Genomic DNA, 18,638 nt, shown 5'->3' on the forward strand with positions numbered 1-18,638 from the left:
ATTGTCCTTGGCTTGTCCTGTTTGATCTTTAGTAGAACCTTCGAGAGGAGAGGTAGAGGGAAAAAGGCATAAACCGAGAGGCTTTCCCAGGTAAAGGACAGGGCATCCACTTTCCAAGCTTGACTGTGGGGAGTTCTTGTGCAGAATTTGTTCAACTGGTAGTTCTGAGGGGAGGCAAACAGGTCTACCTCTGGAGTCCCCCATTTGTTCCTCAAGAGGTTGAATATTTTGGGTTCTAGTTTCCATTCGTGTGGGTCCATGAGATTTCTGCTTAAGTTGTCTGCCAGTGAATTTAGTTTGCCTGGCAGGAATTGTGCTTGTAGGTGTACTTGGTAGCTCAGGGCTGTGTCCCACAGAGCCATGGCTTGTCTGCAGAGAGGGTATGAGTGGGTTCCCCCCTGCTTGTTTATGTACCACATAACTGTGGTACTGTCTATCTTTACCAATAGTTGTCCTGGAAGAATACGGTATTTGAAGGCTGTCAGAGCATTCTGTACAGCCAACATTTCTTTTTGACTGGTATGCAGGTGCATCTGTCTCAGGTTCCATTTGCTCTGAATGCACTGCCCTGCCATGTGAGCCCCCCATGCACAGTCTGATGTGTCTGTTGTTAGGGTTTGAGCGGCAGGGGGTAGAGTGAAAGGGAATCCCTTGTTGTGGTAGCAAGCCTCTGCCCACCATAGGAACTCTGTCATTATACAAGGAATGATAGAAATCATTGTTTCCAGGTCCTGAGAATGTTGACACCATAGGGTTTTTAAATACCACTAGAGTTTCCTCATATGCAGTCTTGCATATGGAATTAGTAGAATGCAAGAGGCCATGAACCCCAGAGCTTGCAGTATTTTCCTTGCAGATAGCTGGGGTTTTCTGGCCAATAGTTTGAAGTAGGTTGTCAAATAAACTTGTTTCTCCAGAGTGAGGAATGCCATCTGGGGAGATGTGTTCAAGCTTGCTCCCAGGAATACAATCTGTTGGCAGGGTACTAGGTGAGATTTCTTTGCATTGATGGTGTACCCCAGTGAGGTTAGAGGTTTCTTTATGAATGCCAGGTGCTGTAAAAGTCCTGGATTTCTGCCTGAATCAGACAATTGTCCAAGTATGGGTAAATCTGAATATTTCTCTGCCTGCAAAATGCAATGGCTGGAGCTAGACACTTTGTGAACACCCTGGGCACAGTATATAAGCCAAAGGGAAGTGTAAAGAACTGCATGTGCATGGAGCCCGCCCTGAAATGTAAGTATTATCTGCAGGATCCTCTTATTGGGATGTGCAGGTAAGCTTCCTTTAAGTCTAGGGTTGCCACCCAGGCATCCTTGGCTAGCATAGGAAGAAGCTGTTGAAGAGTTAGCATTATGAATTTTGGAACCACCAGAAAGGTGTTGAGAATACAGAGGTCCAGGATAGGACGCCAGGAGTTGTCTTTTCTGGGTACCAGAAAAAGTCTTGAATAAAAACCTTGTCCATTTGTTCTGCTGGGTCAGGCTGAACAGCCCTGATACTGAGAAGAGAGAGAACCTGCTGTTGGGCCTCAGCCCATTGATTTGGGGGTAGGTCTGGCCAACCATTTGGGGTTGGTAGTGTATGGAAGTGGAATCTGTATCCTTGGGAAACTATGTTCAAAACCCATTTGTCCTGGGTAATGAGTTCCCAGTTTTTTGCATTCAGGGCGAGCTTTCCTCCTAAGGAAACAGGTAGTTGAGCAGGGTTTGGAAGGATTAAGGTTAAATCATTGTGCCATTTTTCCATAGGGGGGTGGCTTACTACTACCTGCTTTGGAAGTGGGAGCCACCCCACTGCTTAGATATGTGCATAGTCTGAGACTGTAGCCTAGGTGGTCTGCTGCTCCTGGGTTTGGACTGAGGAGGCCTGGAAGGGACTGGAAAGGACCAGTTCTTTGAAGGCCTATGCCTACTGAATCTGGGAGGCTGTACTTGTAGGAAATCTTTTACACTTTGCATAGATTAAGCTTTTTCCTCCATCTTTTTGAGGACGACTTCTGCTTTGTTGCCAAAAAGGCGGTCTTGGTTTAAGGGAGCATCCAGTAATTTAGCTTTAACATGATCTAGCAAGTTTTGTTCCTTAAGCCAAGCATGACTTCTAAGTACAGACCCAGTGACAGCAGCCCTGCAAGATGCTTCTAAAGCGTCAAAACCACATTGCAAAGTATGTTTACCAACGTGTTCTGCAGAATGCATTAAATCTTGCAATTCTTTGTGTTCAGCACAGTCAGGAATCAACATAATTTTCTGTCTATGTAGTCCCATAATATGCTGCTGATACTTTAACATATGAAACTGGCAATTTAAAGCCCTAATGGCCAAAGTAGCAGAAGTGTATACCTTCTTACCCCATCTGTCCAAGGCTCTAGAATCTCTATCAGAAGGGGTAGGATTTTGGCAGCAGTAGCCTTAATGCATTTTGGTCCTTAGGAAATGGTCTCTGGAGCTGCAGAAAGATTCTTGAAAAGGAACTTGTGAGAGTCAGGTACTCTGCAGTACCTGTCAGGTTTTCTGGGAGCTGGAGGTAAAGTGTCTGGGGTAAGGCTAGATTCCAAGAAAGCATCACCTACAATGTCCAGAACAGGAGGGATAGTTAAAGGCCTGTGTTGAGGTAGGAGTAAGAATTCCCTAAGTCTCAGAGTAATCCTGACTTTCCCAGCGGAAATACTCCCTAAGAGTATGCAAGGTTTCACTGAAAGAAAAAATCTTCTGGAGGGGAAGCAGAGGGAATGGAATCCTCTGCATCAGAATCCTCATAAGTAGATAAGGGCAAATCCTGGTAATCAGAAGGATCAGAAATATCAGATTCCTGATCAGAAGAATCAGAAAGCAAATCAGTTCTAGGTCTCTTAGAGGGGGAAGGCTGGCTTCCCCTAATTATTTTAACTGTGGAGCTTTTCTCCCCGGGCCTCCGCTGAAAATGGACCTATGTCGAGTCGGACACTCCCGGTCAACAAATATAAATAAATAAATAAGGTAATAAGGTCTTCAACCATTCTAAGCATTTGTTTTTGAGGCATATGGGCCTTAGAATGCGGTTTGGTCGTGGGTTTTCTAGGTGTAGTGCGAGTTTCTGGACTGGATTAAAACGATGGTGTTTAATATGAATGTCTGTAGGCCTGAATACACCCTCAGAAGCCAGTGCCTGCACAGTGGCTCCGGACCCATCCAAGGTAGAGACATCCGCAGGTTCCATAGTCGAAGAAGCATCTCGTGGTATACCAGACTCTGAATGGCTCTCAGCAGAGGCCTGCAAATCTGAAGTAGTGGGTACCAGGGGCTGCGAAAGCACCTCACTGAGTACCGGTGGACTGGCGACTAGCTTAACAGAAGCATCGTCGGCAGTTTTGGACCTATGCAGTCTGTCTCTGTCTTTATCCTTACGTTTTTTTCAGAAGATCGGTAGTCTGATGGCTTAATGAAGCCATTTTGGAGTGCACAGAATACAAAAGTAATTGGCTGCAAAAATAGCCCAAAGACGAATAGTTTGGGCGTTGAACAAGTCACAAAACCGACGAGGGACGTCATGGTCTGGGCCTAAACAGGGGATGCAGTAAGAATGAAAATCTCTATGAGGTATTTGCTTTCCACAGGTAAGACAATTGTTAACTTTTACTGACATCGGTTAGAACAAGAAAAAGGATCCCCAACGGGGTACTTATCTTTTTTGAAAACTTCAGGTCTGAAACTCGAAAACGAAAATTTCAGGAGTCGGCCGACCAGCACTTGCGAACTGCTTCTGCTTCGGGCACTGCGCAGCAAGAAAGACTGATGTAATGGCATCTGCTGCAGGTTTTATACCCCTGACGACCTGACGACAAGGAAGAAGCGACAGCATCCGATGCAGTCGTCAGAAGCGACAGCATCCGATGCAGAAATCCAAAGACTCTGGTATTCAGGCCGGCTGAGGGCTACCTGCAAGCAGAGAACCCAAATGTGATGACAGCAACAGTGAAACACGAAGAAAATCTGGTAATGATTGGCTCCTAGCTGGAAGCGAAGGAGACTCCTGGAGCCTTTGTCCATTTTGATGTGGTAATACGCATCTCGGAGGTCTACTGAGCACATCCAAACATCCTCCCGTAAAAAAGTGAGAATGGATTGAATAGTGACCATGCAGAATTTGGTTTGAACCACTGATTTATTTAGATGGCTGAAATCCATAATGGGTCTCTAGTCTCCGGTCTTTTTTGGCACCAAAAAGAATCTTGAGTAAAAACCAGATCCGCACTGGTCTGGAGGGACTGTTTTTTTGACACAGCTTTCTTATCTCTGAAGCTGCTTCTTCCCTTTGATTGGGTGGAACATCGGGAAAGTTCTTTGTAGGTTTTGGACAGAAGGACAGAGGGATGTAGTAGCCTCTGGAGATTATTCTCTGCATCCACACCGATGTTTTGTAATAGAGTGCCAGGCAGTTTGGTGCAGAGAAAACGAGCCCCGACTGCTTTCTGAGGAAAGCAATCGGGCAACGCTTCAGGAGCATTGATAAGACTGCCCAGAGACAGAATCCCTGGAGTCTTGGTTTCGTGGACCCCCTCGACCTCTAAAGGGGCATCTTCCACCATTGGAACCCCCTCAGCCTCTACGGGAATCCTTGGCACATGCATTACGGAAAGGACCTTGACATTTCTTGTGCCATATTTTCCCACTCCTCTGGTTCCTGGAAAAAGAACGTTGGGGCTTGGAAAAATGTAGGCCAATGGCAGACAAGGTCTTTCTGTCTTGCTCACACCTGGCTAGTGTGTCCTTTACTTTAGAACCAAATAAGGAAGATGGTTCAATAGGGGCGTTAAAAAAGGAGGACTTGAAGGAGTCCGCGAGGTCACAGATGCGCATCCAGGCATGACGCCTCATAACTATGCCTGCACCTGCAGCTCTAGCCTCCCCTTCGGTTGCATGGGAGAGCAACCTCATGGACGAATTGGAGATAGATTCAAGGGTGGCAAGATGAGAGGCAACCTCATCTCATGCCCTGTCAGAAACTTGACCCACGGGGGCTCCACAAAATTCGGTAATCAGATCTCTCTGGAGTCTTGTGAAATGTGCCAAGTAGTTCAGGGGACCTGACAGCAAAGGTTGCTGAAGCAAAACCTCACTTCCCCAGTCTGTCCAAAGGCCGGGACTTTCTGTTGGGGGGGGGCAGTAGGACTTTCTTCCACTAGATCCTTTTTATAGTGGCCGTCACCACCATAGCGTCAACTGGCAAACCTCTAGACCAGTGGGGGTGCTCCTCCAGTGGGGAAAGAATCTTATCTGGTCTTCCGGGAATGGCCTCAATAGAGTCAGGGTTCTTCCATGCACCATGCAGTAGGAGCTGGACTAACTCGTCAGCAGGTGGGGTCACCCAAGACGTAGAAGGCCGAGATCAAAAAGCCTGCAGGAAGACATACTCCTCCGAGGAAGGGTCAGAGGGTTTCCAGCCACCCCTCTGTTTCAATACTTCCAGAATGTCTTAGAAGGAGACATCATCAGGGGGTGGACCCCTCTCCATCATCATAGTCTGTATCCTCTGTCAAAGACTCTTCAGGAGAGTCAATGCGTTTCCTCTTACATGCCTTCTTCCGAGGAGGTTCTTCAGTGAGAATATCCAAGGAAGACTCGGAAGGATGGGTACCCTGAACTGGGGTCTCCAAAGGCTTCTTCTCTCGGTGTCCTGGGGATGTGGCTCATGGTAGCTGTAGCTCAGAGGGAGCATGGTGAAGTTCTGACATAGGGGGAGCGCTTCCTGAGGAAAGTACCATCTCCATCATCTGGAAAGCAGGCCCCCCGCCAAAGAGGGATGGAAGCCCGGAACAGAGTAAGACAACCTCAGAACCGGGGTCACACCCAGCTCTGTCAGATGCACTCCTGGGGATGGAGCCTTAAGCAAGATTGGGGCAGCCATCATCCCTGGATCCGAGGATGGAACTGATAAAACACTCGGAACCATGCTCAGGACAGAGGATTCTGCCCCCCCCCCCAACCATGAGTTTGAGGGAGGGACAGTTCTGATGGAACCAAAACCAAAAGGGTTGGCCTCGAAGCCTCAGTGAGAGTCACTGTCGGTGCCGAGGAATGAGTTTCCACCAAGGACGTCAGAGCAATGGGCTTTGGAACTGACGGATCCGAAGGAGATGTATACGTGGGAGTCCTGGGAGCAATAGACCCAAACCCCAAAGTGGTATGAGTCTTAGGAATGTTTGTTATCCCTCTGGCTGTCAACAGCTGATCCAACAGGCACACCACATCGAATTTGGAAAGACTCATGGTGGACCTCAGGGACACTCCTGAAGAGGAGTTGGGTCAGTCCAGAAAGGGACTGCACGTCTGACCTAGGAATGGATCCAGTGAAGGGGAGTATCGGGTCCGTGGTGTTTGAGCTAGTGGCACCGTGGTCCCTAACTTGGAGACAGGTAATAGAGGAATCAGTGGTGTAGAAAAAGGACTCAGTGCCAAGGAGCCACTGGGAGTCGAAGTTATCGGTTCCAAGGGAATTGCGTGGGTCGAGACCACTTTCAGTGAGGTAAAAGACGAAGTCGGTGCCGTAGCTATTGGGGAAAGTAAGGCCAGAGCCGTAGTTGACATGGAAGGCAGGGCCGGTGCTGTAGAGGTCCATGCTGAAGGTGGCGCCGACGTCAGAAATTCTGTAATGTCTATGACTTCGGTCAAAGTGGCAACTGGAGCAGAGCTTGGAACAGAAGCAGTAGTCGTAGGAGGAGCTGATGAAGCAATCCTATGCTCCGATGAAGATTTGTGGGCCTTATATGTTTGTGAGAGTTGCCCTTATCACCGGTTGGTGAAGAGGGATTCGAATGGGGACGTTTTTTGTCCTTCACTGGAAGGGTTGAGACCTCCGACCCAGAAAGGGACTCTAAGAAAGGTGAGACTAAAAGGCCTTTCAAAATCAGTTTGTTTTTTCTTTAGTTCAGCGTCCGCTGAGTAAAACTTAGACAAATCTGGCAAGGAGGTTTAACAGAGAGGTGAGAAACCCCCAAACAATAAACACAGTCGTCATGTGAATCACTATTATGAGTTTGCCATTGCAAGAGGTGCAGTGTTTAAACCCCGAAGTCCCTTTTTTATCACACCATGCACACAAAAAAACACACTACCAGAACCTAAAAGGCAAGAAGTAAGAAATAGAAAGAAGATACCAATGATGGTATCAAACGATACCACAAGGGTAAGGAGAAGGCATACCAATGATGGTATAAGAAATACCCAATGGGTAGAGCTAGATAGATAAATAAGGATAAAAGAGTGACATTATGAAAAAAATGTTCAAAAATACACAATTATCAATAAAATATAACACTTGGCTGGAGAGCTCAGTGAAACACTGCTATATGGCTACACGGCAAATGAGATCTGGGGTAACAGGGAGAAGGGCATTGTGGGTAGCAGCTTAGCTCGAGAGTTTTTGGTGTACGCCAGCTTGGTATTAGGCCGACTCAGTTCCGAGGGCTCAGAACAGTACCCATCAGTGATGAATGGGAAGAAGATTAACAACATCAGATCCTGGATTCAGCAAGGGAGCTGAGAATCGAAAAAGTTTGAGAGCCACTGCCCTAGTGGATAATTAAGGTGTTTTTTCATTAAGGTGTTAATAGAATGTGGTTAATCTTATTCATGGGCTACCACAACCATTATGACATGCATTTTGCCATTCAGGTGTTATGAGATTGTGGCTGACTTTCTTATTAATATGCTACAGTAAACCAATGTGATATGGCCTTGAACCTTACTGTATGTAGGTATGTAGACTCACTGTATACACCTAAACACAATACTGTCTTGCTCTGTAAATTAAGGCCAAAAAGGGTCAGCTAAACAAATAATGTAAATAAATAAAGAGAACCATAGAAATGAAGTCAGTGGTGACTAACCTCGGCAGATATCAGCCTGCCAAGCTGATCTATTGGCAATAAAACAAAATAAAATAAAATGAATAATTAATTCAGAAATAAGAGTGTTGCTGTAAAGGAAAATAAGAGATCAACCATAAATGAATAAATATTCAAGGCAAAGGCTGCTGGAAGAAGTGCAACACCAAGAACTCTGTTGAGTTAGCAAACCATAGAAATGAACAGATGCTGGATTCCAAGATGGCAGCAGTAGTGTAAGCAGCTAAAAACAAGGCTCTAGGCTTGAGGTACTGTTAAAAACAGCAGAAGCCTTCAAACTTATGTAAACCATTTATAGAAACTGGTAGCCAAAGTGCCTATGATTTCCAAATTGTTAACAAAGAAGAAAAAAGGTAATGTAACAGGGAGAACAATTATGAAAACTTAGAAGGGACTGAAAGAAACAGACAGCAGGGGTGGGAAATGCAGATGGTAATGGCAACTGAAGGAGAAAATTCCTCAGTCATCCTAGAGAGAATGCTTGACCAAAAGCACTCTCAGATTTTCACTACAAGTGGTTCCCTGTTGGAATATATAAAGCCAAACAGCACAAGATTTCAGGAAACAGAAGATGTTTTAAGCAGGCTGTGATGCCCCTGCACTGGCCCAGTAATGAAGGAGTCTCAGTCTTCACCAGTGGCAACAGTGAGATCAATATCAAACATTACTGCTGGGATAGTTTAGATGACATCACTCTGTCACCTGGCTTTAGTTCCCACACTAAACAGAAACTTAACAGAATTTATCACCTCTGTGTGGCAAATACATATCTCTGAGAACTGTGCAGCTGCTAGGAGTCATAAAGCAATAAAACACTTTTTACATTTTAACCTCGTAACTACTTCTCTCCAAGACAATAGAAAAAAATGTTTAGCTCTAGACATCCTGTCTCCTTGCTGCATTGAAACAAACTTTTACAGCACATTGTAAAGCAATTTCAACTTATTTTCTTGAAGTTTTGTAAGTTAATCTTATATGTTGCAAGCAGAGTATGCTGTGGTTACATTCTTGAAGCTCAGTACATAACATAGTTCTGTATAAATTATATCAATATTCAAAAATGACATAGAAATTATGTACAAAATTCCAGACAGCTGGGCTGGCAGTATCAAACAGGCATTTGGAGAAAATAACTGGTAAACAAACTGCTGAAAAGGTGATGAAAGAAAAATGTTGGAACAGCAATTAAAATATGAACAAATGGCACATAAAATGGTTGAACTCAAGGACAGGTCACACAGAAACAACTTGAGACTTCCAGGAATACCGGAACAAATCAAAAGAAAGGCCTATAAAGGCTTTATGAGAAAATGCTTCAGCACATAGACTGATATTTTATTGCTAATATTAAGCTAGAAAAAAATATACAGAATAAATATTACTAAACTGAGACTGAGAAAACAGCAAAGACACATACTGATTAAAATGCAGACATATCATCTAAAGGAGGACATTCTTTCTATTTTGTGGAGTAAGGGAACAATCTTACATGTTGGAGGTTCAAAGGTCTACATGGATAATGACTTTGCATTACAAACACTAAAAGAAATGCCTTTTCTCCTTCCATAAGACAGATGAAGCTTCATTTGAAGTCACTGTGTCCTGCATTACTTCAAGTCTATTACTCATGTGGTTTAAAAACATACACAGACCCTTGATGGGCATGAGCTGAACAGATGAAAAGAAAAAAAAAGAAAAGGAGGTAGGGAAACCTGGTGAGAGAACAAGCAACCAGTCAATAAATGCAGAAAAGCAAACCATGGGCACGTCAGTTGAGATGTTTCCTGCAAAGCCCTTTCCTGTTTTCCAAAAGAAAATGATGGATAAAACAAAAAAGATGAAACACTTGGTGAGGGACCCCACTAAAAAAGCACTGCTAACATTTAATGATGAGGACAGTACTTACAATAGATATATGTTAATATGGAAAATAATGTGAAATAACCAAAATGTGAGTACATTCTGAATGATACTATAAAACCAATGGAATCAGCAAGGCTTTGAGTATTTCATTAAGCATCATATTTCAAATGTTACATAAAAAGGAATGTTTTTATCTAAATGAAGGGGAAGCTATACTGCATGCTGTCTGGTGAAAGTTCTATTTATTTTCAAGCTGCAAACTGTGTTATGTTGCTTTTAATAAAGATTTTATGACAGTGGGAGAAGGAAGAGGAAAAATGTAAAAAAAAAAAAAAAAAAGATTAAAATTTAAAGGATAAAAAGAAAATTAATATAATGAATTATTTAAACAAACAGAATAAGTTATAAAATTATTTCTGGTAATGAATACACTAGGTCAACGAAGGAGTACAAAGTTAAGGAACAAGTATGCTGATGGAAAGCAGGATAGATGGCAAGACGCACAAAAACAATACATGGGGTAACTGTGGAGAAAGCAATTTAAATGCAGGGAATACATGTACTGGCAAGAATGTTTGGTATAACTAAAATGTTAGATGGGCACTGGAAGATATTAAAAAAACACATAAATCAGCAAGTTCCAGTGGAAAAAATAACCATTTGATAGTATATGCCATTTGGATAAAGTCACATTTGTTATCAGGGTTCAGAATGGGAGATTATTCTTGGTCTGCAGACTGACCTATTTTGTCTGTAGTGCTACAGGAATGCAGCTTAGCTAGCTTCCTGACAAACTATGATTTATTACAAGAGGGTGGAGCTAGTTTATCTAGATAGTTAACACAATGAGAGCATTTAAAATGTCTAATGAAGTTAAAGAGAAAATGTTTAAAAATGCTGCAGGAATGAATCAAATTTTAAAATGACAAATATATTAAATGAAAGGAGTTAAACAGCAAAGCTATCTAATAACACAAGCATTGAAGGATATCTTCAGAAATAAGATATTCTGTTTGTTAATGAATACAACTGAAACAAAAAGATTAGCGATTTAGAACAGGTATTCTCCAGGCTAAAAGTGTAAATCATAGTTTCAGTATGACTAGAAGTTTTACACTACTGCTTTAGCTCTAGTGCCTTGAGAAAATAACATGTATGCAATTAATATGTTGTTTATATTTTAGGTACGCTGGGAATTATGTGTTGTCCTAATAAAAACAAGAGATCAGGTCACTATTACAAAAAGTGCATAAAGTAAGAGAAAGACAGAATGAAGTAGAATATACACATTTTTTCAGTGAACTATGGTTCTTGGTAGAAATCAGATATATGTTACATTATCAAAACAATACTGTAAAATGCTGCAAAACATGAAAACACATCAGATGATAATGTCAGGTCATGCAACTATACAGATTAAGTTTTGTAAGCATGTTATTGTGAAACACTGGTACTTCTCAGTATTATTTTTCTAAAAATGACGCTGTTAATGATTAAGTAGATCAAGCTAAGTAAAATGTTATTAGATTTGACTCTAGGCAGCAAAAATAACTTGCAAAGGTTTGGAATAATTGTAAATTGATGATTAAAAATGTGGTCACAATGAAAGCAAACTAGCTACAGAATATCAATCACAGTAGGTATTTACATGGTTTAAAAAGAAACACGTTACTGCAAAAACAAAAGTGCGTAACATTTTATTATGCCTGCTGTTTTGACTTTTCTGGAATGAAGGGAACGTACCATGGTACCATACAATTCTGCTTCAAAGGTGAACTGGTTAGAAGTTTGCTGATGTATGTCTGGACACCTCTGTACACTCCCCTCTCCCCCAATGGCTTCCACTACCAGTCATATATTCAATGAGCTATAAGATATGGCTATAAGTGCCATATGGATAGCACTTTTATGCTTTTGCATTGAAATTAATCTGCTGTTCACTTTACTTTTAAAATGCCTTCCCCACGAGACAACAATGTCAACTGCCATGGAGCGCAGGTGATTCCTCCAAGTCAAGACTCAACTCTGGCACAACCATACAGAATATTAGATTACTTTCTGCTACTTTCTGAATATAAGAACTAAGCCCAACACAGGAATGGAGAAAGGAGATTCTGACGATAAGGATAACTGCGATTAGGGATACAGACAATAGCCAAAAGGGGGCTAGAATTTATTGGCAAAAACTGGCAAAAGAACCAAGGTATTGGGAAGAAATACTTAGACAGGGAAGGTAAAAGAATGGGAAGAGGCCAAGGATTTGTTTGGACTGCAGGCTAGAGACTGCCTTTCCTGTCAAAGATGGATATCAAAGTTTAGGCAAACAAAAAGAAATAGGGGGATCCTAAGCAAAGGACCATCACTGGTAGTTAGTAGAATCTAGAACAGAAGCTGCTGTTAAAAAAATGAATAATTAGTAGAGCATATAAAATATTGCATGACAACTATAAGAATCAATCAGAAGAGGTTAGAAAGGATGGGAAAGAGCAATTGGATAAGCAATTCACAAAGCAGCAACAGGTGGATGTATGTATGTCTCCAAAATGTGCAGGATCTGTGCTTGGAAATGTTTACATAGGTATTTTTATACCCCAAGTAGACTCCAAAGATTTTTTCCTCAGGTAAACAGCAAACTTTGGAAGTATGGAGGGGAAGAAGAGAGGTAATCGGGAACATATTTTCTGGGAGTGTAATGAGTTGGCAGACTTTAAAGATTCCCTGCAGACTACTCTGTCATGATACTGGGGTGAGCAAATTGGATTTTTTGAGCTATCATACAGAAAAAGAATTGCTTAGACACATTCAGGCCTTGCTGAGTCTAATTATAATGGCTGCCAAAAAAGCAATTGCTAGAAAATGGAAATCATAGTCTAAAACAACTGTATTAGAAGAAGTGAATATAGTAACAGAGATAAAACAACTGGAATTAGGATCTTTAGAAAAGGGTAGGAACAAATTACACAGAAAAAATGGGAATTGTGGGCACAATGCATGCAGAGGAGGGATGAGGTTCAAAAGAAATCAGGATTTGAATGAGCTATGTAATATTTGACTGACAATGACTAGATAGATTATACGTGGTGTATAATGTTTACAACTAAAATTATGTTAATATAGTTTGTTTTCATTTATATAAATGCATGATTGCCTATGTCATACGCAATAATTTAATAAAGATGTTTCTTGTTTAAAAAAAAAGACAACTCTGGCAGCTTGATGAACTACAAAAACAGAGAAAAACATGCATAACGGTCACTCATCCTGGCACTACAATAAAAAATGAGCCGAGTTGGTAAACTGCATTTACATATATCCCTTCATAGCATATAATTTTGCTTCATTTAATTATTTCCTTGACATTTGCACACGTCAAGGTGTTCTAGATTGTGGGATTAATTATGCTGTCTTGGAAATTTGGTTATTTTGGCTGGATGATTACTAAGTTTAAGCATTTGCTTTTGTGTTTCCTTGCTGGGAAAACAAAGTATAAACTCTAATGTATGTTCCCCACTATCAACCTAGTCAGGAAAAATGTTGCCATTAATAGGAACTTATGTTGATGTCGACAATTCTACCTTCAAACTATCAATCACATTTAAAAGTAAAGTGCAGTTAGCCACAAAATGGCAACATCAGCTGCACTAACCAAACTGCCTAATCAAGGTCTCTTTTTGTACAGTCTGATAACAATGGGATTTTTTTCCAGATACTTACAATCTCCTGTTCCATATTGTACTGGCTTGCATAGATCGCTACACTGGGAGCTGCTGGAAAGACTCCATACAAAAAAGCATAATTTGAAAGGCTAGTGCGGTTCACAGAACTGCTGTTTTTATCCAATAACAAAACCATTTCCCTGCAGATAAGTGGCATTGCCAATCTGAAAGAAAGAAAGAAACAAAAGCAATATTAATTATTAAATAATAAAACAAAACATCATGTTACTATTTGAAAATTATGCTGGCCAGCTTAATATTCATTTGCATAAGTACTTTATCTAAGAGTTACATCAGGCCAATCACAATCTATATGGATCAGTCACTTTATACAAAAAAGTAAAAAAAGGGAAAAGAAAAAAAATCTTTTCACTTTAACAACTTCATTCATTTGCAAAATGACTGAGTGAGCATATTTTAGACAACATATCTATTTTTGTGAATGCATTCTCAAGCTGGGATGGAAAAATTGATACTGCAGTCACACAGCTGCAAACAAAAATTATGTACTTAGCTTAAGGTAAGTTATGGGCAATCATGTCTATCCTTGACAACAACAAGACTAAGGCCATCAGGTATTATGATGACTTAATAAGTAAAAAATAACACAATCCTTTCTCTTATCCCACAATGCACTACAGCACCATTCCTCTCGAGATCTGTTAACAAGTGAATTAAAACCTACTTCTGGAGAGGAGGGGGAAATGGTAAATGATGGTAAATGATGCTACTGAAGATGGACCTGCTCAATCAAATCTATTTTAAGGGTAGTACATAACTTTTATATCTGGTATGTGGAGGTCCACTCTCAGTGACAACAGGACAAGTCCAAGCTAACCTTCCTGGGCAATCTTTTTTATCAAAAAAAACCTCTAACAGCAACTCTAAAGGAAAAAGTAGACCCAGATATCACATCCAAATCATAAACTTTCTAAATGTGTCAACAAAATCAACTATTATCAGCCATACCTGGTTACTCATCTTATCATACATTCAGACCCCAAACTGTGGGTAATAAAGCCAAACGGAGGTAGAGTTTCAATATATATCAAAGACATACACACCTCCAGGCTGGTCAAACAGTATGATGCACAGGAGACACTACAGGTGCAGTTAACCATTGATAGGACCCCTATACAAATCATAGCTAGCTACCAGCCCCCAAAACTGACCCAAGATGTCCAAACTGCCTATTTAGACCTCTTCGAATCTATCAAGATTCAACCCTTTCCCTGATCCTGGGTGACTAACTACCCAAACATAGACTGGAAGAACTACTCATGCCAGAACATAAATGCCCAGAGATTCCTCAATTTTGTCAATGCAAATGCTTTGGAATTAATATCTTGGACTTGGTATTAACCAACGTGAGTAACCACTGCAGCATCCCTGCAGTATCATCCTCCCTTGTAAGATCTGACCATAAAGTGGTCACGTTCAAAGTCACCATCTCCCCCGACCTCCGTCTAGATAAGGTCAAACAAAAAAACTTCTCCAAAGCTGATTACAGCCTCCTAAGGAATAGTATAAACAGCTTCACAGCCCCCTCCCCCTCTCTAGAAACTGGCACCAGTATCCAAAACTATACCAAATTACTACACGGACATTTATATAGATGCATGGAATCAGGAATACCTGACAGGACTAAATCTTCCTCTGCAAGGAATAGTAAACCTGTCTGGTAGACATATGCAATAAATAAACTCTATAACAAAAGAAAAAAATTGCTGTCCAGGACCAAGAAGGAGCAGGTGCTCAGTTGGAAGCAATCTCTCCTCAGCTTAAACAAGCAAATAAGAGCACTAGTGAAATCCTCCAAAGCAAATGTCGAGTCCAAATTGGCCACATTTACTAGAGACAATCATAAGGCCTTCTTCACATATGTCCGTAATCTCAAAGGTAGCACCCAGAGCTGTTCAGAACTGGTGGTCAAGGACACCACATATACAAATGCCGTCGATAAAGCAAACTTGCTGGCTGACAGATTCAGTGAAAATGTCACCCCTCTGCCCCCCCCCCCCCAATCAGTAAATCAGGACATTCCCAGTACCTGTCCCCTTCCCCTTATATCTAGGGATCAGGTCATCACTGCTCTCTCAAAAGAAAAAAATTAAGCCTCCATGGGACCTGACAACATCCCAGGCTGCATCCTACATGAACTCAGGCAGGAACCTGCAGCACCATTAGGTGCCCTATTCAACCAAAGCCTGAGTACCGGCTTTGTCCCAGCTGAGTGGAGGACAGACACCGTCATCCCTTTACACAAAGGTGGAGAGTCCACCGATCTGGGGAATTATAGACCCATCAGCCTAACTAGCCTGATCTGCAAGGCCATGGAATGGATTATCATGGACCTCTTTAACAAGGACATTGGCAACCTCCTAACATTAGATCCCACACAGTTTGGTTTCGTCAAGGGAAGGTCATATCTGTTCAATATGGTCAACATTTTTGAGACAGTCACCAAAGTCATGTACAAGGGGAAAAAAGTGCATACCAACTACCTTGACCTGGCCAAAGCCTTCGACACTATTCCCCACTTGGGCATAATAAATAAACTCTCTCAACTAGGTATCGATCCATGTGGTACCAGATGGGTAGCTAACTGGCTCACTGATAGAACCCACTTAGTCAAAATAGGGGAAGCCACCTCAAGCAGTAGACCCATACCGAGTGGCATACCCCAGGGTTCGGTCTTGGTGCCTCTGTTATTTGGGATATACTTTTCAGAGGTGCAGGCCAAAACCAGTGGGTTATGGCTGACCAAGTTTACAAATGACTGCAAGCTGGGAGCGGTCATCAACTTCCCTAGTGATGTGGACATCCTCCAAGAGGGTCTAACCCAAACAAATGACTGGTGCTAGGAAACATGGCCGCAAGCAGAATACAAAAAAATGCATCATCATCCCGTTTGGGGAGAGTGACGGCTCCACAAATGATCACATTAATACCAATGTCCTAAGCATGCAGTCAGTCATAAGGAATTTGGGCACCCAGATTAATAGCAACCTGACACTTGACCACCATGTTGCTTCCACTGTATGGTAAGCTTTCTACATGGCCCACCTCATAAGTAAGGGCATCTCATCCAGGGAAAAGGAGCTCATAACATCCCTGTATTCTTCCCTTATAAGGCCCATTATTGAGTACAACACCCCATTCGGCATGTACCTCGCAAAGCACATGCAGCAGATGGAGAGACCATAGAGGTTCCTCACCAGGAGAATCCAGGGCCTCAAAAATCTATCATATACAGATAGGCTAAAAGCCCTTTCTCGTTACTCTTTTTCATACAGACTCCTCAGAGGTGACCTCTACCTGGCATACAAGGTGATCTCAGACTCCACCTTGTTGGAACTGCTGCATATCCGCAAGTCAAGCTCCACTCAATTAACTCACACACGTGGCCTCAACCTGGTCTGTGACATCAATAGGACTTATTGGTGGACAGGTTTGTGTCCCAGAGACTCCCCCATCTATGGAATAGACTCCCTCTCCCCATTAAGCGGAGTGCCTCTTTACCCCCTTTTCAGCACAACCTGGATAACTGGATGGGAAATAGAAAATACATCCCTGGAATTCCACCCATTTCCCTGTTGGACAGGTTCATTGGGTAATGATTTGTCTATGCATGGGCTAAACTCTTGGCTAGGCTCATAAGGGCCTCAGGGCCAACAGCCTAGTAACTTCCTATGATCATATGAACTAGCTGCTGAGCAAATATCATTCAAAGAAGCATTTTGTTAAAAGTATATGAAGTAACACATCAGAATGGGCCCGAGGACATGAAGGGCATATTGTATTTGTCGTACCAAATTTTAATGCTGTCTGAAGCCATTCTGGTGTACCTTTTCTCCCATCCTCTGTTTTTGCCAGCTATCTTACTGCCCATTCATTACTCATCACCAGGATAAGAGCCGTTTATGGGTTGGCCGTCATCGAGGCAGTAATGGGGGATATTTTTTATTTTCTGACGTATATGGCCTGCTATAGCCTCCCCTGTGGGGGTATGCATTCATGATCCCACCCGATGAAGGTTGTCATGCGGACCAAACATGTTGCCATCCCATAGTACTACATGCTGCACACCTCTCTTTCCTGTAGGTGTCAGCACTGCGGCAGGACAGAATGCCTCCCCCTTTCTAGGATAAGCAAGTTGGCCACTCGCTTCCACCCTCCCTTGTCCAGCCCCTCGAGCATCCAAGCTGCCACTTAATCTCTGGATATCTGAGTCACAATTAGGGTTTCATCTCTGCACTCCAAGGAGCTGATCTTCTAAAAGCCATTTAAATAGTATGATACTTTAAATACATTTTTTTTTACTTTTTTTACTTAGAGAAAGCACTAAAGAACTGTGAATTGTTTCTAACTAGGCTCAGTATTTATCCATAAAGAAACTTCAAATGATGGCGCATACCCATGCAATGAAGATTTTTCTCAATGGTTACACTACTATGGGAAAAAATGTAAGGTGTATGCATTTATCTGTGGTTGGATTATGTAGCAAGTTTAGACATACAAGGAGTAGTAGTAATTAAGGAAATCCAGTCTTTATGATGGCTTAAATAAGGAGGCATCATCTGATGGGGTCCACAACTCAGAAATTTGGCCTGAACTGATGGCCACACGAAAAAGAATCTTTCAACAAAGACATTTTAACTCAGCAAAAGCTGCAGGCTCTGACAGAAGCATAATCAGCTTCACCAAAACATGCCTCAAAGATGAAATGGATCTTTTAACAGTGATTTAAAAAGAAATGCACATTTTACCAAAGTCTATGCATACCTTTAAACTGGTGAAAATTTAATATGGCTGCCAGATGAGCTTTCATGTAATAGCACCCACATCCAAAATAAAATAAAAATCTGAAATAGATATTCCAGAGTGAAAGGAACTACACTAGTAGACAGATCCAGATGTTTAGAAGTAACCCAGCTGGAGCAATGCATCTAATTACTTCTATATCTCCCAAGCCTCTGCTTAGACTTATCAAAGGTACCAGAACTTGTCAGACATTTAGGATGCATGGCTAGGCTTAAAAAGGCCCTTGTGGTTGTTAGGCTAGTAAACATCTATGAACGTATATGTTTTATAGACATTTGTTTTTGAGAGGAAATAATTATCTGTACCACTCAAAAAGAAAAGAAAAAATTGTTAGCAATCAAAGGAAGTGG

General features: G+C 41.8%; 1 protein-coding gene across 3 annotated transcripts in view; it reads right to left on the minus strand.

Moving 5' to 3' along the window:
• The window catches only part of GPR155 (G protein-coupled receptor 155), a 782,878-nt gene that overhangs the window by 406,276 nt on the left and 357,964 nt on the right, over positions 1-18,638 (minus strand). For all 3 annotated transcript variants that reach the window (XM_044075558.1, XM_044075557.1, XM_044075559.1), the window contains exon 4: positions 13,463-13,628. In XM_044075558.1, coding sequence (XP_043931493.1) covers positions 13,463-13,628 — 166 coding nt within the window. The remainder of the gene's footprint in view (positions 1-13,462; positions 13,629-18,638) is intronic.

Source organism: Protopterus annectens, chromosome 6.part1 (assembly GCF_019279795.1).
Source record: "Protopterus annectens isolate FY-2018-M chromosome 6.part1, PAN1.0, whole genome shotgun sequence".
NCBI lineage: Eukaryota > Metazoa > Chordata > Ceratodontiformes > Protopteridae > Protopterus > Protopterus annectens.